Consider the following 26,710-nt stretch of genomic DNA (forward strand, 5'->3'; position numbering starts at 1 on the left):
CATCAGCATCATGTCTCCAGGGAAGAGCTGGGCTCGTCTTCCCACCGTCAGTAATTGCCCTTTCAGACGTGTTGGTGTAAGTAAAACCTTGCCGGCTGGGTCTCTCCCCGGAGAGTCCGAGTCCGAGCCATTCCGCGGGGCTTCTGCTTAGCCAAGAGTACTTGAACCGAAGGCTGATTGACAGGGCGTGCGGGAGGGGAGGGGGGGGCAGAGAGAGAGAGAGAGAGAGAGCAGCAAAAGGACAAGATGGGGAGGGGGCAAGGGAGAGGGGGGGGGTGCTGGGAAGGCTCCCTTTGGAGCCCAGCCCTGTCACCCTGCGCGCACCCTCGCGCGCGCGCCCTACTCCTGCGCGACTCGGTGCCAGCTTGGTATTTTTTTTTTTTCCCTGCCCTCCGGCGCCCCGCACTGCTGGAGTGGAACAGTCCTCTGGAGTGGGGGGTGAGGGGAAGGGAAGGGAAGGGAAGGGAAGGGGAGACGCTGCCCCTTTGAGCCCTCCCGTGGGCTGCCACGCACCCGCCGACAGCAGGCGTTGCACACTTGGCATGGGTGCCCTTACCCACAAGGGAAAAAGAGAGCGGCGTCCTGGGGATGGGGTGGCGGGGTGGGGTAGGAAGGGAGACACGCGGGGCGGTGAAAGTTGTTTACAAAACCAAGCGAGAGTTCCCCCCCCCCGAGGACAATCGTTGCAAAAAAGAAAGAAAGAAAGAAAGAAAGAAAGAAAGAAAGAAAGAAAGAAAGAAAGAAAGAAAGAAAGAAAGAAAGAAAGAAAGAGGGAGGAAGGAAGGAAGAGAGGGGGAAGGAAGGAAGGAAGGAAGGAAGGAAGGAAGGAAGGAAGAGAGAGAAGGAAGTAAGAAAGAGAGACAGAGAGAAGGAAGGAACAAAGAGACAGGGGGAGAGGAAGGAAGAAAGAGAGAGAGAGAAAGGGAAGGAAGGAAAAAAGAGAGAGAGAGAGAAAGGGAAGGAAGGAAGAGAGGGGGAAGAGGGAAGGAAGGAAGAAAGAGGAAGAGAAAGGGAAGGAAGGAAGAAAGAGAGAGAGAGAAAGGGAAGGAAGGAAGAGAGGGGGAAGAGGGAAGGAAGAAAGAAAGAGAGAAAGGGAAGGAACGAAGGAAGAAAGAGGGGGAGAGGGAGAGGGAAGGAAGGAAGAGAGAGAAGGAAGGAAGGAAGGGAGAGGGAAGGAAGAAAGAGAGAGAGAAAGGGAAGGAAGGAAGGAAGGAAGAGAGAGGGGGGAGAGGGAAGGAAGGAAGGAAGAGAGAGAGGGAAGGAAGGAAGGAAGGAAGGAAGGAAGGAAGGAAGGAAGGAAGGAAGGAAGGAAGGAAGGAAGGAAGGAAGGAAGAACTTGCGCTTCGTCTGGGGGAGAGTTTTTTCCTTTGCCTTCGTGGGGGTGATCTGGTTTGAACCAGGAAACGGTGCCGTCTTCCAGCTTGCAAGTTTGAGGTGCTTGGCGTGGTAGAAGAAACGTTGCAGGACACTTCGAGAGCCGTGTGTGTGTGTGTGTGTGTGTGTGTGTGTGTGTGTGCAAAACAAGACGCACGCGTTTCTGCTTGTTTTGCAAAACGGGTTGCTTCCCCACCCCCCACCCCACTCCCCAACAGTCTGCGTGGTGGTGTGTTATCATAAATAATCAAGCCAAGCTTTGGGCCGGAAATGTTTTCAGATTTCTTTTCGCCCTGCTTCTTCCTTGCACCTGGGTGGGATGTTCCGTACATCGAGATGTTTGCCCCATCCTTCCTTCCAGGATGCCCTTTAGCAGAAGAATCCAGATCCTGTTTTGGCCTCGACTGTTGTTATTACTAGTTCTTAACAAATCATTATACGGAGGGGGGGAGGGAGGAGAGAGATGTGTTTCTTTCTTTTTTTAAAAAAAAAATAATAATAATCATAACAATCATCAGACATTCCTGTAAAATGATGGGAGGGATTTTTGAGCTCTTCCCGTTGCTAGGAAACGAGTTAGGCTCCCCTGGTGATTCTCTGGTCTCCTTGGCAACAGAAGACGGGGGGGGGGGGGCTTGCGAGGATTTTTCTCTTTAAGAGATAGGGAGGCAGATTGGAAGGCTGGAATTCTAGTAAGCAGACGTCACCGAGGAGAAGCAGGGAGGAGTGACGAGCAGCGACAGATGCTGGAATTACAGAGAAGGGGGCAAACGAGAGCAAACCTGAGTCTGAAAAGGAGAAGGGTTAAGGCTAAGGCAAGCCTGGAAAGGGGGGGTGGGTGATGGGTTGGGAGACCCTGGAGCATCTGAGTGTCATCATTGCAGATCCTGGAGAACAAAGCAGGTTGTGAATTGGTTGCCCTGGGACAAAAGAGCTACTAAAAATAGACACTCAGTAGGGTTGAAAAGGAAGAGAGCAGAAGGATGGCTTTGGTTATCTCTCCTCCCTGCAATCCCAAGAGGTTTTTGCATATGCAAAAACCTGCGTGAGCTGCATTGGCTTCCAGTGGTCTTCCGGGTGCGCTTCAAGGTGTTGGTCACCACCTTTAAAGCGCTCCATGGCATCGGACCTGGGTATTTGCGGGACCGCCTTCTGCCGACGATAGCCTCCCACCGGCCAGTACGCTCCCACAGAGAGGGACTCCTCAGGGTGCCGTCGGCCAGGCAATGTCGGCTGGCGACCCCCAGGGAGAGGGCCTTCTCTGTGGCAGCTCCTGCCCTCTGGAACGATTTGCCCCCAGAGATACGAAGGATATCGGATCTCCGGGTCTTTCGCCGTGCCCTAAAAACTTTTCTTTTCCATCAAGCAGGGCTGGCGTGAACCCCCCCCCCTTTTTTTTAAAGCTTTTTAAATTGTCAATGGGTTTAATTTTGGGCCAAAGTCATGAAATTCTTTTAAAAAATTTTAATTTTGTATTGGTATGTGTTTTAGTTCTGGCTGTGCACCGCCCTGAGTCCACTAGGAGAAGGGCGGGATACAAATTGAAATAAATAAATAAATAAATAAATAAATAAATAAATAAATAAATAAATAAATAAATAAATAAATAAATAAATAAATATTATACAGTATGTGCGAAGAAAGAATATATGATGAATAGTTGCAGGGAGGGAGAGTTTGGTCCAGAGCGGGTAGCTTTGGTCTGGGCATTGAATTGATTGTCCCTTGTTTATATAGCATGTGGCTCTGAGCGAGCCAGTCTCCTGAGCCAGCTGCTGGAATTCCACCTGGAACTTTGCTTCCTTGTATTTTCTTTCCAACAACCTTAAATAGAACAACAGAGTTGGAAGGGGTCTTGGAAGTCTTCTAATCCAACCCCCCCTGTCCAAGCGGGAGACCCTATACTAGTGATGGCTAACCTTTTTGCCGACGCGTGCCAAAAGCGGGCGGAGTGGAGGGGATTGCGTGCACGTGTGGCCACACCCATAATTTAATGCGCCATATCCCCCACGCATGCATGCGTGACCCCGCCCCCGCTTTTGGCACGTGATGGCACGGTGGGCCCAATAGGCCTGTTTTTTTTGCCCTCCCCAGGCTCCAGGGTCTTTCTAGGAGCCTGGGGAGGGCGAAAATGGCCTTCCCCACCCCATCCCCCCACCCCGCCCGGAGGCCCTCCGGAGGCTCAGAAACAGCCCGTTTCCTGACTTCCGGTGGGCCCAGAAGGCCTGAAAATCAGCTGGCCAGTGCGTACATGCGTGCTGGACTGAGGTAGGGCAACGCTCGTATGCCCACAGATATGGCTGCGTGTGCCACCTGTGGAACCTGTGCCATAGGTTCGCCAACACCGTTTCAGTCAAACGGCGGTCCAGTTTCTACTTAAAACGCCTCCGGAGATTGGAGCAGCCACAACTTCTGAAGGCGAGACGGTTCCACCGGTTACTGTAATTCTTCTCGCTGTTAGGAAATTTCTCCTTAGTCCTAAATTGCTTCTCCCCTTGATCAGTTTCCATCCGTTGCTTCTTGTCCCGCCTTCTGGTGCTTTGGAAAATAGCTCTGAGCCTCTCTTGTTTCCATCCCTTGGGCCCCTGCCTCTTGTATCTTTGGAGTGAGTTCTTCTTAACTCTTGCAACCTCGTGTAAGGATTTCCAGACAGGAATTACAAACTGGGTCCTGTTACTTTGGCCAAATGGCTTGGAGCTTTCCTTTAGCCTCAGTGTTAAAAAGGAAACAATGGAGCAAAGTCTACCAAGGGATTCGGATAGATGCAAACATCCACCGTGCCACTATAAAATCATGATAACCTACTATAACCTACTATACCAAGATTCCAGACTGTATTCATCTCCTAGATATGAATTACTTGTGGGTTCCTTCCCTCCCTCCTCTTTTCTGCCTTTGAATCTGTGTGGATTCCTGGCAGGGTGGATTTGATTTAAATCGAGTTGATTTAAATCACGATTTAAATCATGATTTAAATCACTAGTAAAAAGGCTTGATTTAAATCAACTCGATTCAAATCATAATTTTTAAAGAGCAACTGTCATCTCTGCTACTCCTTTGACCCGCTGTTGATTCACCGATAATCCCAGTGTTGCAGAATATACAGCCTCCTGCTACATAACTAAGCTCCATTTCATGCTGAATAAACTAAATTATTTATGTATCTTAAATAGAAAACTATCTTACGATAGATTTTTACTCCAAAAGTTTTTTATTAAAATAAATTCGATAAAAATAAAAAAAATCTGATTTAAATCAAAAAATCTGATTTTTTTGATTTTTTTAAAAAAAATCATTGATTTTTATCCACCCTGATGCCCACCTGGACAAGTCCCTGCAGTTTCCTTGGCAAGGTTTTAGTAAGGGGTTTTGCCATTACCTCCTTCCCAGGGCAGAGAGAAAGTGACTGGCCAAAGATTATCCAGCTGGGTTTGTACCGAAGGTGGGACTAGAACTCACCATCCCTGGTTCCTAGCTTCATGCTTTAACCACTACACCAAACTGATGGTTACTTGTTTATTGCCCCTGAAGGAATGAATGCTTAATGCAAGCAAATCATTCTTAATGGCCTCTCTATTGTATACTGTGTATTTACTCCGGATTATAGGCATGGTGTTCCACTTTCCCTTATTTTATCTTCAGAATAGATCTGAGAGGTAGAGTAGAATGAATTGTCTGAGTTCACACAAACTGGTTTTTTCCCAGTTCTGGCTTAGTATATTGTGTGACCCAGGGGTAAAATCCAGCAGGTTCTGACAGGTTCTGGAGAACCCGTAGTGGAAATTTTGACTAGTTCAGAGAACCGGTAGCGGAATTTTTGACTAGTTCACAGAACTGGTAGTGGAAATTTTGAGTAGTTCAGAGAACTGGCAAATACCACCTCTGGCTGGCCCCAGAATGGGGTGGGAATGGGGATTTTGCAGTATCCTTCCCCTGGAGTGGGGTGGGAATGGGGATTTTGCAGTATCCTTCCCCTGCCACACCCACCAAGCCACACCACACCCACCAAGCCACGCCCACAGAACCGGTAGTAAAAAAAAATCTGGATTTCACCACCGGTGTGACCCCATCTATGGTGGGGTTATATATGATGCCTTATAGACTGTGGTTTATTCAGTACCCGGTGATCACATAAACTATATTTTAAGTAGTAGGTACTGTATGAATCATGTCATATAGTACAGTAGCCTACAATTACCTTGCAACCTTTTGTGGCTCAGTGGGAATTTAAACTTGGTTTTCAATAGTTCTACTTCTACACATTATATTGTGCTTTATATACTGAGTATTAGAATTATACTTACTCCCACAACCTCCCACTCCTGGAAAGGTTGGGTTGTATAAATCCATGTGAAATCCTATAGAAATATGTTTGAACTGCTTTGGGACAATGCTACCTGCTAAGGTGAGATGTATGCTATATACAATTGCTTCTTAAGGACAACATAAATAGAATTGTAGTCTCAAAGTCCCTTAATTTTTTCAAAAAAGAAACTTGTTATCCTTATCAAACTCTTCTGGCTGCCAAGGTTGTGTACTGGGAACAATAAAGAAGGAAGCTAATAATACACCTTTTTTGTGTGTGCCTCAAATGGTGTGTGGTCTTATTTTTATCACAAAAACCGATTTTTTAATAAAATCAGTGGACACCTGACACTTTAGACCTATTTTGGGATGAATAAATCACACTCAGTTTTGCAAAAACCCGTGCGCTGAGAAACTGAAGGGTTTTTTTTCCCCTCTGTGTAATTTTTTTATTTTGCTTTTCTTTTATCCACTGAATACATTTTCTAACAATAAGGAGGTTATTATTTTAGACCACCACCGTAATGAGCTGCTAATGCCACCTGCATCTGTCATTGCTCATTTATTTAAATACCTTTCACCAAATTTGTCCTTTTGCTATGAAAAAGTGCTCGGGACTCAAGTCTATGTTACTTTGTTCGTGCCAACATTCTATGTTATACAATCACCAACTTCCACAAGTAGCACTGAGTTTAATCTCCGTGCTGATAAACTGTGACCTGGGTGGCTTTGCATAATAACATGCTTAACTGGGTTATTGAATTGACCCTTTTATCGCTTATGATTAAAAACCCCAAATTTTGAATTGTAAATCTGTTGAGTTCATAAACTTCTTGTTAGTTTTCGTTGATTGGGTTGGTCCCATCGCCTGGCTCTGCGAAACGCAGAGTTCCCCCGAAGCCCGGAGCAGCGGCGAGCTGGATAGGGAGCCACATTCTGCTTCCTCCCCAAGAGTAAAAAAAAACTCTGGGGAGTTCGCAGAGGGCTCTACCTGTTCTCGCTGGCTCTCTCTCATGTCTCCTCAAGGAGACGGAGTTTTTCGAGCCGTCTCTCAGCTGTAGAGACGGCTCTTACGGGCGACGAGGCTGGCGGTCCCGAAAGACCGTCTGGCGGCGACCGAAGCCAACCGGAAGCCCATAAACTTGTTGAGTTCAACCAACGAGCCCTTGCTAAATGTAAAAGGAAGTAAGCGTAGCATGTTACGTGCAGGCAGCCGTAAGATCTCTTAACACTTGCTGAAATGGTTGTGATAGGGATTATAGAAAGAATGCAGAGAAGAGCCCCAGAGATGATAAGAGGTCTGGAGGCCAAAGCATACCATCAGTGGTTGTTCGGAATGAGGTATGTCTACTCCAGGGGTCAGCAACCTGCAGCTCCGGAGCCGCATATGGCTCTTTGGGCCCTGTGCTGTGGCTTCCTGTCAGGTGATCCCACCATTGGCTGGCCCCGCCCCTCGTCCTCCCCTCCCAGTCACTCCTCTCTTGGCCTGAGAAGGTAAGGGCGATGGTGGGGGATGGAGAAGTGACCAGGGCAGAGATACAGAGAGAGTGGGAGAGAGAGAGACATAGAGAGATACAGAGAGAGCGGGGGAGGGAGGGAGGGAGAGATATGTCAAAAGGATTTTGTGGTTCCCTGTCACTGCGTTTTTGTATTTACCAGATGAGCTCTTATTTTTGACCTGTAAGACTTACCGTAGCTTGCCAAGTTCTTATCTCTAAGCTAACTGCACATGTCCACATTCTTTCACTTTCTTCTATCTTTTTTTTTTTGTTCTCCGGCCAGGAGAGGTGGCCGGGAAAGCTGCCAAGATGTAACTAATTAGCTAGTAAGATGTTTTATTTTCTTTATAACAAATAAATGAGTTTTTCTTAGAAAATATATCTTCGGGTTTATTTTCTTAAGGTATACTTGCAAGGAAAGGTCACGATCCATTCTCTAATCAAGGTGCAATTACCCAAAAGCAAAATGGGATTAATTGCCACTCTGACATTCCTGGTGTTTTTTAACAATTGGTTCTCTGCCCTAATGACCGGCTGGGTAGGCGTGGCTGGGGGGGGTCATGTGACTGGTGGAAGTGAGTGACATTGAGTTGGCCACACCCACCCAGGTTTTGAGGCTCCCGGTGTTTTCTTTTCTGTGGGAAACGGGTCCAAATGGCTGTTTGAGTATTTAAGGTTGCAGACCCCTGGTTTAGTTTAATGAAGAGAAGGGCTGGGGTGACGCAATAGCAGTCTTCCAATATTTGAGGGGCTCTCACAGAGTAGTGGGTGTTAACTTATACTCTCCAAAGCATCCGAGAGCAGGACACAAGACGTAACATATGGAAGCTTATCAAAGAGAGATCCAACCTAAAATTAAGGACAGATTTCCTGACAGTGAGGACAATTAATCAGTGGAACAGTTTATCTTCAGGAGATGTGCATACTCCATTAGTGGAGGTTTTTAAGAAGGGATTGGACAGCCATTTGTCCAGAAATAAATATGGTGCCTCCTGCTTGAGACTAAAAGATCTCCAACATCCCATCCCATCCGACTTCGTAATTCTGTATTCTATTCCAGGGGTCTCCAACCTTGGCGACTTTAAGCCTGGAGGACTTCAACTCCTAGAATTCCCCAGCCAGCAAAGCTGGCTGGGGAATTCTAGGAGTTGAAGTCCTCCAGGCTTAAAGTCGCCAAGGTTGGAGACCCCTGTTCTACTCTATTTGTCGCCTTGAATGATGTAAAGCTCACATCACAGAACATAGAAGTACGGAGAAATGGGGGAACGTGGAAGCAATCTTTGCCTTAAGACTTTGAGTTAAGTTAACTTCCTTCCCAAACTCCTACGGTTAGATTAGATCAGCTACAGGCCGCCGAGTGACTTGTATGACCTGATCCAAATCCCAGCATAGAAGATAAAAGAGGCCACACAAACTTCTTTCAATTTCACTTGAGGGCAAAGCTTCAACCGCATCGAATGCACCCTTACTTCCCGCAGCAGCAGTCTTTCTAACTGCACGGCTCTTCCCATTCAGATGCCGGTTGTGACACTCTTAGTATAGACTTTCCTACCGAGGAAAACAAGTGTTTTTTTTTTTTTTATTAAACCAAGCAGGGAGCCAGCCCTTTGTTTTATTCTACGTCAGCAACAAATGCTGTAAACTCCATTATCCCAAGTATCAGTGGTTCCCTTTTTTGCTAAACAAGCAGCCCGAAGCCTGCATAGCAGCTTCTTCTTTAATTATTCAGTTCCAGCAGCTGCTGGTGTGATGCCTTTGGATGTGTTTATATGAGAAGAGAGGAAGAAAGGAAGATGGGGCTGGGAGTGGGGTGAGGTGGGAAGTTGCTGGGCAGAGGAATGGATCAGACTCAGTGCTGGTTCTCTTGAATGGGGGGACAAGGTTGGTAGAGGTAAGATTAGGAGAATTCTCACATGACCGGGGTAGAAAACAAAGAGAAGGGAAGAGATTGGAACCAAATTTCCAGGGTATGTATCTTATCAGAAGCTGCACTGAGACATATTCTGAAAAACACTTATTAATTTTTAAAGGGACATTGGCTGGAATTTCTTTTTTTTTAATTTGATTTATATGCCGTCCTTCTCCGGAGACTCAGGGCGGCTTACAATGTGCTAAGCAATAGCCTTCATACTTTTGTATATTTTATACAAAGTCAGCTTATTGCCCCCACAAACTGGGTCCTCAATTTACCTACCTTAGAAAGGATGGAAGGCTGAGTCAACCTTGAGCCTGGTGAGATTCGAACTTACAGTAATTGCAGACAGCTGGTGTTAATCACAATGCTATCAGTCTGCTGAGCCACCAGTAATGCATGTTGGCTAGGTGGCCAGGTTCCCAAACCCCTTCAAGGCTCTTCTAAATTCTTTTCTTGAGATCTGGTGAGGATTATCTCAGTCTGGAAGAAAACAACTACCCAAGACTTCTGAAACCAGTTAATGGTGGTAAAAATGTGTGTGAGTGTGAGAGAGAGAGAGAGGACTATTTGCAAAGGCCATTGCATATCCCCCCCTCCAGCAGATCCCATTGTGAAGTAGGATTATTGGCTAATCCAAGGGTCTGCAACCTTAAACACTCAAAGAGCCATTTAGACCCGTTTCCCACAGAAAAGAAAACTCCGGGAGCCACAAAACACTTCCCGTGCCTGACTATTTCTTGAGGGGCCACAAAACTAGCATATGTAGTTGAATTAAATGTTCTGTTTTCTTCTGAAACTTTTCTTTTCTGGAATTTATCCATGGTTGGCCTACCGGGGAGTTGAAAAGCTCAATAAATCACCTGCCGGAGGGTGTCGCACATTGGCGGCTGTGATGCATATTTTGAGTGACGGGGAGCCGCAGCAGAGGGGTGAAAGAGCCACATGCGGCTCCAGAGCTGCAGGTTGCTGACCCCTGGGCTAATCTAAAGAAAAGAAGAATTAGGGGTGACATGATAGCAGTACTCCAGTATTTGAGGAGCTGCCACAAAGAAGAGGGGGTCAAATTAGTCTCCAAAGCACCAGAGGGCAGGACAAGAAACAATGGATGATCAAAGAGAGAAGCAACCTGGAACTGAGGAGAAACTTCCTAACAGTGAGGACAATTAACCAGTGGAACAGCTGGCCTCCAGAAATCGTGGGCGCGCCAACACTGGAGGCTTTTAAGAAGCGTCTAGACCAGTGATGGCTAAACTTTTTGCCATTGTATGCCAGGAAGGGGAGGTGGGGGAGGTTCATGCACACGCGTGCCCACACCCATAATTCTATGTGCCCCGCCCTGCGCATGTGCGCCCAACCCCCCTTCCCCCCCTTGCTCCTGGCCAGTTTTTCTTTGTCACCTGGCTCCAGATCCTCTCTATGCATCTGGGGAGGGTGAAAACAGCCTTCCCCACCTACCCCCAGGCCCTCCGGAGGCAGAAAACAGCCTGTTTCCCTACTTCTGGTGGGCCCAAAAGGTCTGAAAATCAGGTGGCCGGCATGCACATATGTGCCAGAGCTGAGTTGGCGTGCCCACTGATATGGCCACGCATGCCACCTGTGGCACGCGTGCCATAGGTTCGCTATCACGGGTCTAGACAATCACTTATCTGAAATAATAATAATAATAATAATAATAATAATAATAATAATAATAATAATAATAATAATAATAATAATTTTATTTCTATACCGCCCTTCTCCCGAAGGACTCAGGGCGGTGTACAGCCTATTTAAAAACACAGACAAAACAATGATATAAAATTTAAAATAATTAAATAAGTGGCTCAAATTTAAATACCCCAATTTAAAACTATTGTGTTGATAGTCCGGCCTGGCGGAACAACAGGGTCTTCAATGCGCAGCGAAACACCCGGAGGTCAGATATCCTACGAATTTCCGGGGGCAGTTCATTCCACAGGGCTGGGGCTCCCACAGAGAAGGCCCTCCCCCTGGGCGTCGCCAGCCGACATAACTTGGCTGACGGCACCCTGAGGAGACCCTCTCTGTGGGAACGAACTGGTCGGTGGGAGGCTATTGGTGGCAGAAGACGGTCTCGGAGGTACCCGGGTCCTATGCCATGAACCTAGTATAGGTTCTCCTGCCTGAGCAGGGGGCTGGACTAGAAGACCTCCCAAGTCCCTTCCAGCTCGTTCATTCGATTCTATTCTACTAATATTGATTGCTTCCATTGTGGTGTGGCTTTTGGAAGACATTCTGGAGCTCCAACGGAAAAGAAACGCCTGCCTGATGCACCTTTCTCTTTTCTTTCCTCTCTCTCTCTTGATGCAGGTCCCAATTAATGGATTCTGACATGGATTATGAAAGGCCAAACGTAGAAACCATCAAATGTGTTGTGGTTGGGGACAACGCAGTGGGCAAGACACGGCTCATTTGTGCCCGTGCATGTAATGCCACATTGACACAGTATCAGCTCCTCGCTACTCACGTGCCCACCGTCTGGGCCATTGATCAGTACCGGGTTTGCCAGGAGGTGAGTGGCATTTTCTTTTTCTTTTTCTTTTTTTTTGAAAAAAGTTTTTTATTTTTATTTTTCATCAACATGTTTAAATGTACAGTTTTTTTTTTTTAAATTTGATTTATATGCCGCCCTTCTCCGGAGACTCAGGGCGTTAAGCAATAGCCTCCATACTTTTGTATATTTTATACAAAGTCAGCTTATTGCCCCCCACAATCTGGGTTCTCATTTCACCTACCTTTGAAAGGATGGAAGGCTGAGTCAACCTTGAGCCTGGTGAGATTTGAACTTGCAGTAATTGCAAGCAGCAGATGTTATTAACAGTGCTTTAGCCCACTGTACTATCAGGCTCTGATAGTATTGCAAGTCTATGTCCACAAGCCATTGGACTACCCTAGATTGGGCGTCCTTAAGGCCATAGTCTCCCAAGGCATCCCCCGAAAAACCTAGCAGGTGGAGTTTCTTTGTCAGCTCCCTCTCCCATTGAGAAGTATAGGAGTCAGCTAACACCAGGGAGAGGTAGCTATCAGGGGCTGCCCAAAAGAGCGCCCGAAGCCACCACTGAAAGGTGTTAATCCACGCCATGCATTTGACTGATCGAATGCCCAGTTTCCGTGACTGAAAGGGGATTAGAATTTGGGTCTCCACCCTCCCTAATCTACCACCTTCAGCCCCGCACTACACTGGACCTCTAATTGTCCCTTTTGGTCTGAAGATAATCTTTTCTTTTTTTTTTAATTTCTCCCAGGTACTGGAACGTTCCCGAGATGTTGTAGATGATGTTAGCGTTTCCTTAAGGCTTTGGGATACCTTTGGGGACCATCACAAAGACAGGCGCTTTGCTTACGGAAGGTAGGTCCTGGAAACAGACGCAGAGCTTCCATTAACATTTTTACTGAGTTATAAAGTAAGATAATGGAGGTAGTGACAGATTTTATTTTCCTGGGCTCCAAGATCACCGCAGATGGGGACTGCAGCCAAGAAATTAAAAGATGCTTGCTCCTGGGGAGGAAAGCCATGGCAAATCTAGACAGCATACTAAAAAGCAGAAACATCACCCTGCCAACAAAAGTGCATATAGTCAATGCTATGGTTTTCCCAGTTGCAATGCATGGCTGTGAAAGTTGGACCATAAGGAAGGCTGAGTGCCAAAGAATTGAGGCCTTTGAACTCTGGTGCTGGAGAAGACTCCTGCAAGTCCTTTGGACTACAAGGTGATCCAACCGGTCAGTCCTAGAGGAGATCAACCCTGACTGCTCTTTAGAAGGCCAGATCCTGAAGAGGAAACTCAAATACTTTGGTCACCTAATGAGAAGGAAGGACTCCCTGGAGAAGAGCCTAATGCTGGGAAAGATTGAGGGCAAAAGAAGGAGGGGACGACAGAGAATGAGGTGGCTTGATGGAGTCACTGAAGCAGTCGGCGTGAGCTTAAATGGACTCCAGAGGATGGCAGAGGACAGGAAGGCCTGGAGGAACGTTGTCCATGGGGCCACGATGGGTCAGACACAACTTCGCAACTAAACAACAACAACAAAAAAGTATTATAAAATACAAAGCACATAGAAAAGCAGTGGGGGGGAGGGAGGAAGGGAAAAGAGAAGTGAAGAAAGCTAAGAAAGAAAAAGAAGCTATCCTGAAAGCGGATACAGAACTTCCGTAGAACCCTAAAACATAGCGGAGAGGTTCACTGCGGAATCCAGAGTTGCAAGAAATAGGGATGGCCTTCTGGAAGTTGGAAGTCTTAATGTCCGGAAGATATACAGGTGGAGAGAACAGTCCTACTCTACTCACTGATGCTCCCTCTAAGCCAAAGGTTGCATTCACTTACTTTCCCTACCGGTTCGCAAATATGAGCGTGCGTGTGGCCTTCCACGCTATGCGCTTTGCTTGTGTGTGTGGCTTGCATGATGTTGTGACCCAGGCCCAAGTAGGTATTATCAGACAAATAGTTCGAAACAAACAGACTTTATTAGAACAGCTGAGAATTAACTCATTCTCAGCGTAGTCCAAACTAAATCAAAACAAATTCTTCATAACACAATTCTTCAGCCTTATCACCAACCTTGGTCTAATTAGGCAACCTGCCAAAGGCTTTTCTTGGCAAAAGTTCAGAAGCAGAAGACGCCAACAAGAAATAAATGCAGCAAGACAAGAAACCAATCTATCAACGTTGTTTTCCGACAAAGAGCCCAAGAGCCGTTGCTGGTCTTTTAAGCCTTATGGGAGGGGCCAATCATCTCTCGGCTTTACTCCCAAGTCGTCCTTTTTGCTTTAGCTGCTCTTGCCTTCTGGCAGCTCTTCTCATACATGCACTAGGAACAGGATCCTCCCTACTCATTCCTCTCTACTGTCAGCCTCTGGAGGCTCCGGAGTCCGCACATCACTCCCAGATGGCCCTGGCCCCATCACCGCCTCCGACGCAGAGCCCTCATCCGGGCCTTCCCCAGCCTCCAGGACTGGCCCATGTTCTTCCTCAGCCTCCTCACTGTCTGACTCCGCTGACAGTGTTGGCAGACCACAACACATGCATGCGCGTGGCTTCAAAATGTGCCTAAATAGTACGGCATTGCGCCGGGGTGGCAGGTTGTTACTACCGGTTCGTGCGAACTGGTGTGAACCAGCTGAATACCACCTCTGCTCTAAGCACATCTCCCGAGATATCAAAGGGCATTTTGCGGGTTATGATACTAATTCCAGTAGTATTGTTAAGGCAAGGAAAATAAGGAGACCATCTACGAAAAGGAATCTGAGTTTGTTCCAGGACACGGGTCAAATGTGCGCCCTTACCACCTTGTTTCCCGCAAAATAAGACATCCCCTGATAATAAGCCCAATTGGGCTTTTGAGCGCATGGCAATAAGGCCAAGAGCTTATTTCAGGGTTCAAAAAAAATATAAGACAGGGTCTTATTTTCGGGCAAACCTGTTACCGTACAAACATTGTACATATAGAGTCCCTTGGGAGTTGGGCGGCATAGAAATGTGATAAATTAAATTGTGAGGGTGGGGAGTGTCAATGGCCATCATTCGGGGCAAACTCTTATGCAGTCACTGATTCCTGCTTCCTTTCTTCCCACAGATCTGACGTCGTAGTATTATGTTTCTCCATTGCTAATCCAAACTCCCTCCACCATGTGAAGACCATGTGGTACCCTGAGATTAAGCATTTCTGTCCCAGGGCACCTGTCATCTTGGTAGGCTGCCAGCTCGACCTTCGCTATGCTGACCTTGAAGCAGTCAACCGAGCCAGGAGACCTTTAGCCAGGTAGGACATTGGGTTTAGTTCAGTGGTGAAATGTAATATTTGTTACTACCGGTTCTGTGGGCGTGGCTTGGTGGTGGTGGTGAGGTAATATGACTGAGTGGGCGTGGCCAAGTTTTTTTTTTTACTTTTAAAACCATTTTTTCTACAACCTCTTCGGCTGAAGAGGTTGTAAAAAAAATGCTTTTAAAGCCTCTGACGATCCCAGCTGACTTGCCTGATCATCAGAGGCTTTTTTTTTTAAAGCCTCTGATGATCCCAGCTGACTTGCCTGATCGGCAGAGGCTTTTTTTTTTAAAGCCTCTGATGATCCCAGCTGACTTGCCTGATCATCAGAGGCTTTTTTTTTTAAAGCCTCTGATGATCCCAGCTGACTTGCCTGATCGGCAGAGGCTTTTTTTTTTAAAAAAGCCTCTGACGATCCCAGCTGACTTGCCTGATCGGCAGAGGCTTTTTTTTTTAAAAAAGCCTCTGACGATCCCAGCTGACTTGCCTGATCGGCAGAGGCTTTCTTTTTTTTTAAAAGCCTCTGACGATCCCAGCTGACTTGCCTGATCGGCAGAGGCTTTTTTTTTTTTAAAAGCCTCTGACGATCCCAGCTGACTTGCCTGATCAGCAGAGGCTTTTATTTTTTTTAAAAGCCTCTGACGATCCCAGCTGACTTGCCTGATCGGCAGAGGCTTTTTTTTTTTTAAAAGCCTCTGACGATCCCAGCTGAGCCACGCGATCATCAGAGGCTTTTTTTTTTTTTTACTTTTAAAAGCATTTTTTGGGCCAAAGAGGTTGTAGAAAAAATGCTTTTAAAAATAAAAAAAGCTTCTGATGATTGCGCGGCTCAGCTGGGCAATGGGGGAGGGGCAGGGATTTTTGCTACTGGTTCTCTGAACCACCCGCCTCCATCGCTACCAGATCGGGCAATCGGGTCTGAACCAGGAGCATTTCATCCCTGGTTTAGTTTTTCTTCCTTGGGCGGGAGAAACTCACAGGGTAGTCCTTGACTTATAACCACTTGAAGTTAACGACAGACCACCCAAACAAAGCATACTTAGCTACGGTCTGTTTCCAAAGTTAGGACACTCACGCTTCCTCTCTCCATGGTCATGTGATGACAGGTTGGACACTTGGCGACAGGCTCACCTGTATGGCCATGTGCAGCATCCCACGGTCACATGACCACAATGCTTTGGTTGGAGGAGAAAAGTGGGGAAAAAAGCTGAAGGGTCAGGTTTTCAAGATAGAGCGTACAGGTAGTCCTCGATTTACAACAGTTCAAAGTTATGGAGACACTGAAAAAAAGCAACGTATGACCATTTTGCACACTTAAGACTGATTGTTGTAGCATCCCCAGGGTCACGTGGTCAAAACCGGGACACTTGGCAACTGATTCATATTTATGACGGTTGCAGCATCCGGGGGGGGTCCCCTTTTGCAGCTTTATAACAAGCAAAGTCAGTGGGGAAGCCAGATTCGCTTTACGACCATGTGACCAGTTTAACAAACTGCGGTGATTCACTTAACAATTGTGGCAACAACAAAAAAAAGTCATAAAATGGGACAAAACTCACTTGACACCCGTCTCACTTAGTGACAGAAATTTTGAGCGCCATTGGGGTCGTAAGTCAAGGACTACCTGTAGTTTGTCAGACTTTCTGTAACAAAACTCACTCTAAGCGTTACTGACTACATAACGGTAGTATGAACTGTATTCTTAGCCTGATCACCCTGATAGCTGTAGAGTTTTTGGGATGATTTGCTGTTTTTCCAGTTAGATAATCATCCTTTTCTTTCCCCCGCTATAATTTTGAGTTTTGGCTGCTCGGCTAACATCAAACCTGTGGCTGTTTTCTTTTTCTTCCAGGCCAATCAAACCAAATGAAATTCTGCCTCCGGAGAAGGGACGAGAGGTAGCCAAAGAGCTGGGCATCCCTTACTACGAGACCAGTGTAGTTGCCCAATTTGGCATCAAGGACGTCTTCGACAATGCCATCCGAGCGGCCCTCATCTCCCGGCGGCATCTCCAGTTCTGGAAATCCCACCTCCGTAACGTCCAAAGGCCGTTGCTCCAGGCCCCTTTCTTGCCCCCCAAGCCTCCTCCCCCCATCATCGTTGTCCCCGACCCTCCTTCCAATAATGAAGAGCGCCCGGCTCATCTGCTGGAGGATCCTTTGTGTGCAGATGTTATCCTGGTGCTGCAAGAGAGAATCAAAATCTACGCGCACAAGATCTACCTCTCCACCGCCTCCTCCAAGTTCTATGACTTGTTCCTGATGGACCTGGACGAGGAGGGCCAAGAGGAGATGACGGGAAGCAGCATCAGGATGGGCGCTGCGGAGCGAACGGTTCCTCAGGAACGGCATCATCACCACGGGCGGGACTTCCTCTTGAGGGCTGCTAGTTTTGACATCTGTGAGAGTACTGAAGAAGCTGGCTCCGGCCAGCAAAAACCGTGCCTTAGAGCCTCCACCAGCGATGGGATTTTGCGGGGCAAGAACTACGGGGAACGAGGGCTAAAGCGGGGGAGAATCCTCTCCTCTTGGAGCCGTGCCTTTGTCAGCATCCAGGAGGAGATGGCCGATGACCCCGTGACCTACAAACCCCGGCTGATGGTGGTCGTGAAGATGGATCCCTCCATCCAGCTGGGACCGTTCAGGGCCGTGCTCAAATATCTGTACACCGGGGAGCTGGATGAGAACGAGAGAGATCTCATGCATATCGCCCACATTGCTGAACTGCTCGAAGTCTTCGACCTCAGGATGATGGTGGCCAACATCCTCAACAACGAGGCGTTCATGAACCAGGAGATCACCAAAGCCTTCCACGTCAGGAGAACCAACCGGGTGAAAGAATGTCTGGCCAAGGGGACTTTCTCTGGTAGGTTGGGAAGCGAGATTTTGCAGTGCTCTAAAGCCTTTAATTCAACTGAGACGTCCTTTTGAGCTCCTAACGGGACAACCGACTTGACGAATGAAGGCAAATATACGTGTCCCAGGATTAATGTTGCAGGATCCAATCCGAGTCGGTAACCAGGACCAGAGGTTTAGTCTTCTGAACTTTTGGACTCAGGCTGGAGCCCATCCCCGGGAAACCTCCCCCCTCTCTCTCCCTCCCTCTCACTCTCTCCCTTCCCCCTCTCCCTCCCTTCATCTCTCTCTCTCTCCCTCACTCCCCCCTCTGTCTCCCTCTCCCTCACTTTCTCCCTCTCTCTCCCTCTCTCCCCTTCTCTCTCCCTCACTCTCTCCTCCCCCTCTCCCCCTCTCTTTTTCTCTCCCTCTCTCTCCCCTCCCTCTCCCCTCCCCCCTCTCCCTCCCTCCATCTACCTCTCTCTTCCCCATCTCTCCCCCTCCCCCTCCCCCCTCTCCCTCCCTCTCTTCCTCTCTCCCCTTCCTCTCTTCCTCTCTCTCCCTCCCCCTCTCCTTCTCTCCCTCTCCCTCCCTCCCTCTCTCTCCCTCTCCCTCCCTCTCTCTCTTTTTCTTTCCCTCCCTCCCTCTCTCTCCCATCCCTCTCCCACTCCTTCTCTCCCTCTCCCTCCTTCTCTCCCTCTCCCTCCCTCCCTCTCTCTCCTCTCCCTCCCTCCATTTCTCTCTGTGTGTGTCTCTCTCTCCCCCATCTCTCTCCCCCTCCCTCCCTCTCTCTCCCTTTCTCCAGAATGTGTGCACTGGGCTGTTCTAAGCATTGTATTTATATGTTGCCTAGTTATGCGTGGCTTTTAGCTGTTAATTAGGAAGTTGATGGCCGGCTATTAAGTCATTAGTTGTTTCCTTTTGCTGCCTCAAGCCTTAGCCTTCTAAGTTTCCTGAGGATGGGTTCTAGCTTGAGCCCGAAAACTTGGAAGAATAAATCTTTGGTCCCGGCTGACCGACTCAGATTGGATCCTATAATCTACTGAGCATCGATCTCAGGGGAAACCTGCCTTATTCTGGGTGTGAATGTTGTATCGCAAGGTGTCATACAACTGTCTATTGAGTTGCAGTCCAAGTGAGGTCAAATAAGCGAATAGGCATTTTAGCTTCTATTGTTTCCTGTGCGTGTGTGCCTGCATTGGTGATTGGTGCTTTGCTCTCCCCACAAAAATGAACTTGGCTGTTTGTGGGGGAATCACGACTGCCAAGTCTGCCTTTTCTGTGTGCCAACATTCTGCATGTTCCTTGGTTGAAAACGTATCCTGCATTTAAAACATCTTACTTGCTAGGGAAACTATTAATTTAAAGTCTTCTGCTTTGCTATTTGGTGTCAGGCACAAAAGACCAGGTCCATACATGAGAGTTCAATTAAACCTATATATTGTTAAATGCCCATGCACAGGAATCTTCTCAATTAAGGGTTGGCATCTGCTTAAAGCAGAGGTCTTCAAACTTGGCAGCTTTAAGACTTGTGGACTTCAGCTCCCAGAATTCTCCAGCCAGCATAGCATAGCTGGCTAGAGAATTCTGGGAGCTGAAGTCCACAAGTCTTAAAGCTGCCAAGTTTGAAGACCTCTGCGGCCTAGCCAGTCATGCTGACTGGAGAATTCTGGGAGCTGAAGTCCACAAGTCTTAAAGCTGCCAAGTTTGAAGACCTTTGGCTTATAGTTAGATACGGGTCAATAGCACTCAAAAGGAGTTGGAATTCATTCTCTTGTGGCTACGTAGAGATTCCCCCTTTTCATTCCACCCCCAGTTCTGCCATTCCATTCTCTTCCAACTGGATTTACATAAGCAGAGAAGCACCGGCTCCAATGTGAGGTTGAAATCTTATCCAATCTCCAAGCGGGAGAGTTTGGATAAGGTTTATCACCTCATTTGGTACCATGTATCCCATGGCCCTTCTACCTCCTCAGAAGGAAGACAGAAGCCTGCTGTCAAACAAGATGACCAGCTCTTTCACTACTCCAGGCATCTCGGCCGGCACTGGTTTAACAGCAGTATTAAAGAATAGAATGGAATAGAATGGAATGGAATGGAATGGAATAGAATAGAATAGAATAGAATAGAATAGAATAGAATAGAATAGAATAGAATAGAATAGAAAATTTGGAATGGAATGGAATGGAATGGAATGGAATGGAATGGAATGGAATAGAAAATATAGAATGGAATGGAATGGAATGGAATGGAATGGAATGGAATAGAATGGAATAGAATAGAATAGAATAGAATAGAATAGAATAGAATAGAATAGAATAGAATAGAATAGAATAGAATAGAATAGAATAGAATTCTTTATTGGCCAAGTGTGATTGGATACACAAGGAATTTGTCTTTGGTGTATATGCTCTCAGTGTACATAAGGAGAATAAAATACATTCATCAAGAATAAAAAAGATACAACGGACAAAAACTTCTTTGCCATTCTTAAGCCAGGCTTGGCAAGTTCTTTCGAAATAGGCATAATCTAGACATCCATTTCCAGCGTGTCAGGGATGCGTAACTATAGCATGTTTTCCTTCTTTGCAGATGTCACTTTTATACTGGATGATGGTGCTATCAGTGCCCACAAGCCCTTGCTGATCTCCAGTTGTGACTGGATGGCTGCCATGTTTGGGGGTCCTTTCGTTGAGAGCTCAACTCAGGAGGTGAGGCAACCTTGAGCATGGACTGAGAAATGTATTTATTTATATTATTTAGCAAGAGCAATGGACTTATATACCGCTTTACAGTGCTTTACAGCCCTCTCTAAGCGGTTTACAGAGTCAGCCTCTTGCCCCCAACAATTTGGGTCCTCATTTTACCCACCTTGGAAGGATGGAAGGCTGAGTCACCCTTGAGCCTGGTGAGATTCGAACTGCCAAATTGCAGGCAGCCAGCAGAAGTAGCCTGCAGTACTGCACTCTAACCACTGCACCACCGAGGCTCATTTATTTATTTACCCACCTTTATTACTTTATACATAACTCAAGGTGGCAAACATACAGTACATAATATTCCTCCTCCTCCTCTTTCTACTCTTTTTCCCCACAACAACAACAACACCTCACCTGTGAGGTGAGTTGGGCTGGAACCAATTCGGCCCGAAGTCATCCAGCCCGCTTTCATGGCCAAAGCAGGACTAGAACTCACCATCTCCTGGCGATTGGCTCAAAGTCGCCCAGCTGGCTTTCATGCATGCCTAAGGCAGGACTAGAACTCACAGTCTCTTGGCTAGTTGGCCCAAAGTCACTCAGCTTTCTTGCGAGACTAGAACTCCGAGTCACCTGATTTCTAGCCACCTGGTGCCTTAACAAAACCGACTCTCTCTTTTTTTTTCATGTAACCTCATGTAGTTACAGTCACGTCCCTAAATGTCCCCAGCAGCTTTTTGTACACGGTCCTATTCACCTGTTTCAACAAACATTAGTTCTTCACAAGAGTCTACGTACAACGCAATCCTTCCCACCTCACAGCTCTGGTGTTCTCTGTGCAAAATGCACCGAATGTTTGAATGCTGCTTTGAAAGAGAACAGCAGCTGGAGAAGGATATAAAATGGGCTCCGTATGGTTGAAGAAAAAATGGAGATTGTATTGTATTGTATTGTATTGTATTGTATTGTATTGTATTGTATTGTATTGTATTGTATTGTATTGTATGTTTTATTTTGTTTTTTCTTTTGTTCTGTTTATATTATTTTTTTATTTTATTTTATTTTATTTTATTTTATTGAATAGGATAGGATAGGATAGGATAGGATAGGATAGGATAGGATAGGATAGGATAGGATAGGATAGGATAGGATAGGATAGAATTCTTTATTGGCCAAGTGTGATTGGACACACAAGGAATTTGCCTTAAATGTATATGCTCTCAGTGTACATAAGGAGAATAAAATACATTCATCAAGGATAAAAAGATACAATACTTAGTGATAGTTAAGGTTACTAATAAGCTATCAAATCGTACTAGGAAACAATTAAAAACAATATAATTGAAAGATACAAGCAACATGGATATAGTAATAAGTGGGAAGAGATAGGTACTAGTAAGGATGAGAAGAATAATAGTAATACAGCCTAGGTAAATAATGTGACAGTGTTGTGGGAATTAGTTGTTTAGCAGAGTGATGGCATTTGGGAAAAAACTGTCCTTGTGTCTAGTTGTTCTGGTGTGCAGTGCTCTATAGCATCGTTTTGAGGGTAGAAGTTGAAACAATTTATGTCCAGGATGCGAGGGGGTCTTATTTTATTTTATTTTATTTTATTTTATTTTATTATTATTTTATTTTATTTTATTTCTTTTCTTTTCTTTTATTATTATTTTATTTTATTCTTTTATTTTATTTTATTTTATTATTAATTCTTTTATTTTAATTTTGCAAAATGGTACAGATTTAACCCCTTGGTATCCTCATCATTGCAGGTAGTTCTACCGTACACCAGTAAGAGTTGCATGCGAGCAGTGCTTGAGTACCTGTATACTGGCCAATTCTATTCTTCTTCAGACCTTGATTACATGAAGCTCATCATCTTGGCCAACCGCTTGTGTCTCCCACACCTGGTTGCACTCACAGGTAAGCTAAGAACCGCGTTGCATTTCCTCTCTTCGCATCTATGAAACGATGAGTCATTTCAAATGCCAAACGTAGGAAATAAACATCGTACTTATTTTTGATTATGACCATTTTGGACGCACTCTATGTGTGTCAAGTTTATATTTGCCTTTTTATTCATCTCAGCTTTCAGTGAATAGGGCTGTCAGGGTTCCAAGTAACACCCCCAACGAAAGAAGACTCCGAGGCTAGAAGTTCCTCAAAGTTCCTTTTTTTAGAGATGTCATATTGGCACATCTGGGAAAACCCGAATCTGAAAGCTTCCAGGTTTTCCCCACTCAAAGAAAAGTCCAAGCCCCTGCCCCAGCACCCACATGTCCATCACGTGATCCAATCAAAGCACCCTCCCAACTGGGGATGCCTCCCAGTTCCAGCTGTCCAGGTGCAGGGCAAGATGTCCTTGACTCTCTGAGAAAGGAATGTTATTATGACTACATATCACTCCGGCTGCATACAATCCCCCATCCCAGTTTCCCACAGTAGTAAATGTGGCAGGCCTGAAGGCCCGATGCAAAAGATGGCTTTCCAAGCCTGACAAGGTCTATTTTAAAAAAAAATGCAATACAGGATACCGTTTCTCAGATTATTATTTCTAGACCACCAATAACTCAATTAGCTTGTTATTGGCAAGACAGAAATTTAAATCTTCTTTGCAGGCCACATAATGAATCAACTGACTGTGTTTTATATTTTTATTGTTTTGCAGAACAGTTCACTGTGTCTGGTTTGATGGAAGCAACGCAGATGTTAGTGGATATAGATGGCGATGTCCTTTTGTTCCTGGAGCTGGCTCAGGTATGAACAATTTACTTAGAGTCAATACAAAATTCTCCTCGTTTTGGAATAGTATTATATAGGAATAGGAATATATTCCATTCCAGTGGTAGGTTTCAAATATTTTTACTACCGGTTCTGTGGGTATAGCTTGGTGGGCACGGCATGGCTTGGTGGGCATGGTTTGGTGGGTGTGGCAGGGGAAGGATACTGTAAAATCTCCATTCCCTCCCCAATCCAGGGGAAAGTTACTGCAAAATCCCCATTTCTTCCTGATGAGTTAGGACTTGGGAGGCAGAGAATAGATGGGGGCAGGGCCAGTCAGAGGTGGTATTTACCGGTTCTCTGAACTACTCAAAATTTCCGCTACCGATTCTCCAGAACTAGTCAGAAACTGCTGAAACCCACCTCTGTTCCATTCCCGGCCATCCAGTCAGAGCTGAAGAAGCTTCTTGGATGAGAAGCGAAACGTCTTCAAAGAAAACCCAAAAAGTCCAGTTGCTTCTTGAAAAAGCACCTTTGGGACAACCAGGACCTGGAGATGATTGAGAATCTCCGTAAACGAATAGGAATTTAGGAATATTCTTTATTGGCCAAGCGTGATTGGACACAAAAGGAATTTGTCCCCTGGTGCATATGTTCTCAGTGCATACAAACAAGTCATGAGTTCATTTATCATAACATATATGAGTTATAACTATATAACAAGTCATGAGATCATATATCATAACAATAATAAATCATAGGCTACATTTAGCTTTTTAAATTGTCAACGGGTTTTAGTTTGAATGTTTTAAATTCTGGGCCAAAGTCATGTAATTCTTTTAAAAATTTTAAATTTTGTATTGCTGTGTGTTTTAGTTCTGGCTGTGCACCGCCCTGAGTCCACTAGGAGAAGGGCGGGATACAAATTGAATAAAATAAATAAATAAATAATAAATAAATACAAACAACAAGTGACAAATCATAAGATACCAATAGGAGACAGCAGCAGGAAAGATGAGAAGGATAATAGAAATACAGCCCAACTACATGGGTGAATATCTTGAGGCTTTAGACAATGCTGTGGAAATTAGATATTCAGCAGAGTGATGGCATGGGGAAAAAAATCTCTCTCTTTGTGTCTAGTTGTTTTGGCATTATATTGTTTGGCATTATTTTACTGTTCTTCTTTTGGAATCTTGCTGGCCATAATCTGATACTTATCTGATGATACGTTCTGTGAAGCTCAGCGCTTCTGCATTGACTCGGATGAGATCCTTCTTTTTATTTATTTATTTTTATTTAGGTATTTATATCCCCGCCTTTATTATTTTTTAAAATGGCACAAAGCGGCGAGCATATCCCAACACTCCTTCCTCCTCCTATTTTCCCCACAACAACAATCCTGAGAGGTGAATTGGGATGACAGAGAAGGACTTGGCCCCAAAGTCAACCAGCTAGTATTTCATGATGAGAGCAGGACTAGAACTCACAGTTTCTTACCTGGTGGAGATGTCAACTATGGCAAGTTTATGATCTGTGGACTTCATCTCCCAAAATTCCTGAACCAGCATGGTTCACAGGCCATAAAATTGCCATACGTACCCATCCCTGCACTAGATTGTACGGATTCTTTCTTCCTTTTCAAAGGAAGAGTTGACTCAAAAGGTCTACAGAATAAGTCTAAATATGTGCCAGTTGCTAAGAGTCCAAATTTTGCTCATCTGATCATGAGGATGAGGTGTCATAAGTGTAAAAACCTATTGTAAGTCACTTTTTTCAATGTTGTTATAACGTTGAGTCATTAAATGAATGTTTGTTAAGTCAAAGACTAGCTGTATAGCTTTCCTGGCTAAATGCAAATAAATTGGTGATTCACGCCAGCCTGTCTTTTTCTCTTCCCCCAGTTCCATGGTGCCTACCAGCTTGCCGATTGGTGCCTCCACCATATCTGCACCAACTACAACAATATCTGTCGCAAGTTCCCTCGGGAAATGAAAGCAATGTCAGCAGGTAGGTGTGAGTTTGTAGAACGGTGGAGCTGCTTTCCTGTTAGGCAAGGGAGTCGCGTAGATCAGGGGTCTCCAACCTTGACAACTTTAAGACTTGTGGACATCAACTCCCAGAGTTCCTCATCTGAGGAACTCTGGGAGTTGACGTCCACAAGTCTTAAAGTTGCCAAGGTTGGAGACCCCTGGCGTAAATCATAAAGATGACTCTAACTGTTTTTGCAAGCTTTTTGTGGCAGAGAAGAGCCATTCTTGTCATCTCTGCTTGCTGCCTTTATCCCTTTTGCAATCTCAAGAGGGGGAGGGAATAATAATCTGAAAATGAACAGCCCGAGAAGTTATTTACGGTTGCTTCTCCACCAATTAAAGAACTGGATTCATCCATTCTTGATGCTCTGAGCTGCTCCCAGTCTTTGCTCTACCATCAATTTATGTCTCCGCAAGCCCAATGCAGTTCTTGGAGCTAAACAGGCTAGCCCAATTTAAGTTTTCTTGCCATGCCTGCATTTCGCAAATAGGCAAGGCTTGCTTGGTAGCCGACAAAATACCTAGCTGGGCATGGAAACACGCATGGAGTACACTACCACGTTGTTGGTTTATTTACGTTGCAAACTGCCGTCAGACAGTCGTTTTTATATTGCAACCGGCTGTTAAAAAAAAAAAAAGAGTTAAATTTGTATGAGTATTTCAGAAATACTAGAGGGACGCGGTGGCTCAGTGGCTAAGAGGCTGAGCTTGTTGATCGAAAGGTTGGCAGTTCAGCAGTTCGAATCCCTAGTGCCGCGTAACGGGGTGAGCTCCTGTTACTTGTCCCAGCTTCTGCCAACCTAGCAGTTCGAAAGCATGATAAAAAATGCAAGTAGAAAAATAGGGACCACCTTTGGTGGGTAGGTAACAGCGTTCCGTGTGTCTTTGGCATTTAATCATGCCGGCCACAAGACCACGGAGATGTCTTTGGACAGCGCTGACTCTTTGGCTTTGAAATAGAGATGAGCATCGCCCCCTAGAGTCGGGAACGACTAGCACATATGTGCGAGGGGAACCTTTACCTTTACCTATTTCAGAAACAAGAAACAGAAGAACTCTTAATATCGGGCCGAGGTTCTTAACGTCTCTTTAATTTTTTTCTCTGCAGAAAATCAGGATTACTTTGAGAAGCATCGGTGGCCCCCCGTTTGGTACCTGAAGGAAGAAGATCACTTCCAGAGAGCCAGGAAAGAGCGCGAGAAGGAAGACTACCTCCATCAGAAACGGCAGCCGAAGAGACGGTGGCTCTTCTGGAATGCGGCTTCCCCGTCCTCGTCGGCAGCCACAGCTTCCTCTTCCTCTTCCTCCTCCTCCTCTTCCTCTGCTGTGGTTTGAGGGTTGCACTGCCTATGCTTCGATGGCTCTTAGAAGATGGAGGAAGGAGCCTACTGGTGCCTGGCATTCCAAAGGCGCGTGGCGAGAGATGCCACAGGCTGCGGCCCTCAGCGGGGAAAATCCGCATGAATATCCCCGAGAGGCCAATGAGGGAAAAACCAGAAGGAGAGCAACTCAGGAGCCAGAATGTCCAACATCTCATCCAGAGCTCTGGGTG

At 45.8% G+C, this 26,710-nt stretch overlaps 1 protein-coding gene across 1 annotated transcript; it reads left to right on the forward strand.

Moving 5' to 3' along the window:
* Window positions 1-26,493, forward strand: RHOBTB2 (Rho related BTB domain containing 2). Its single transcript, XM_070952275.1, has 10 exons — window positions 1-76; window positions 11,422-11,623; window positions 12,357-12,460; window positions 14,686-14,871; window positions 16,727-17,739; window positions 20,301-20,419; window positions 22,177-22,327; window positions 23,073-23,161; window positions 25,030-25,135; window positions 26,267-26,493. Exons 2-10 carry the CDS (start codon window positions 11,432-11,434, stop codon window positions 26,491-26,493), a joined length of 2,187 nt encoding a protein of 728 aa, XP_070808376.1. The 5' UTR covers window positions 1-76; window positions 11,422-11,431.
* Window positions 26,494-26,710: the final 217 nt, after the last annotated feature.

The sequence above is a fragment of the Pituophis catenifer genome, unplaced genomic scaffold (genome assembly GCF_029215685.1).
Source record: "Pituophis catenifer annectens isolate HBS135680 unplaced genomic scaffold, rPitCat1.0.hap2 SCAF_12, whole genome shotgun sequence".
Taxonomy (NCBI): domain Eukaryota; kingdom Metazoa; phylum Chordata; class Lepidosauria; order Squamata; family Colubridae; genus Pituophis; species Pituophis catenifer.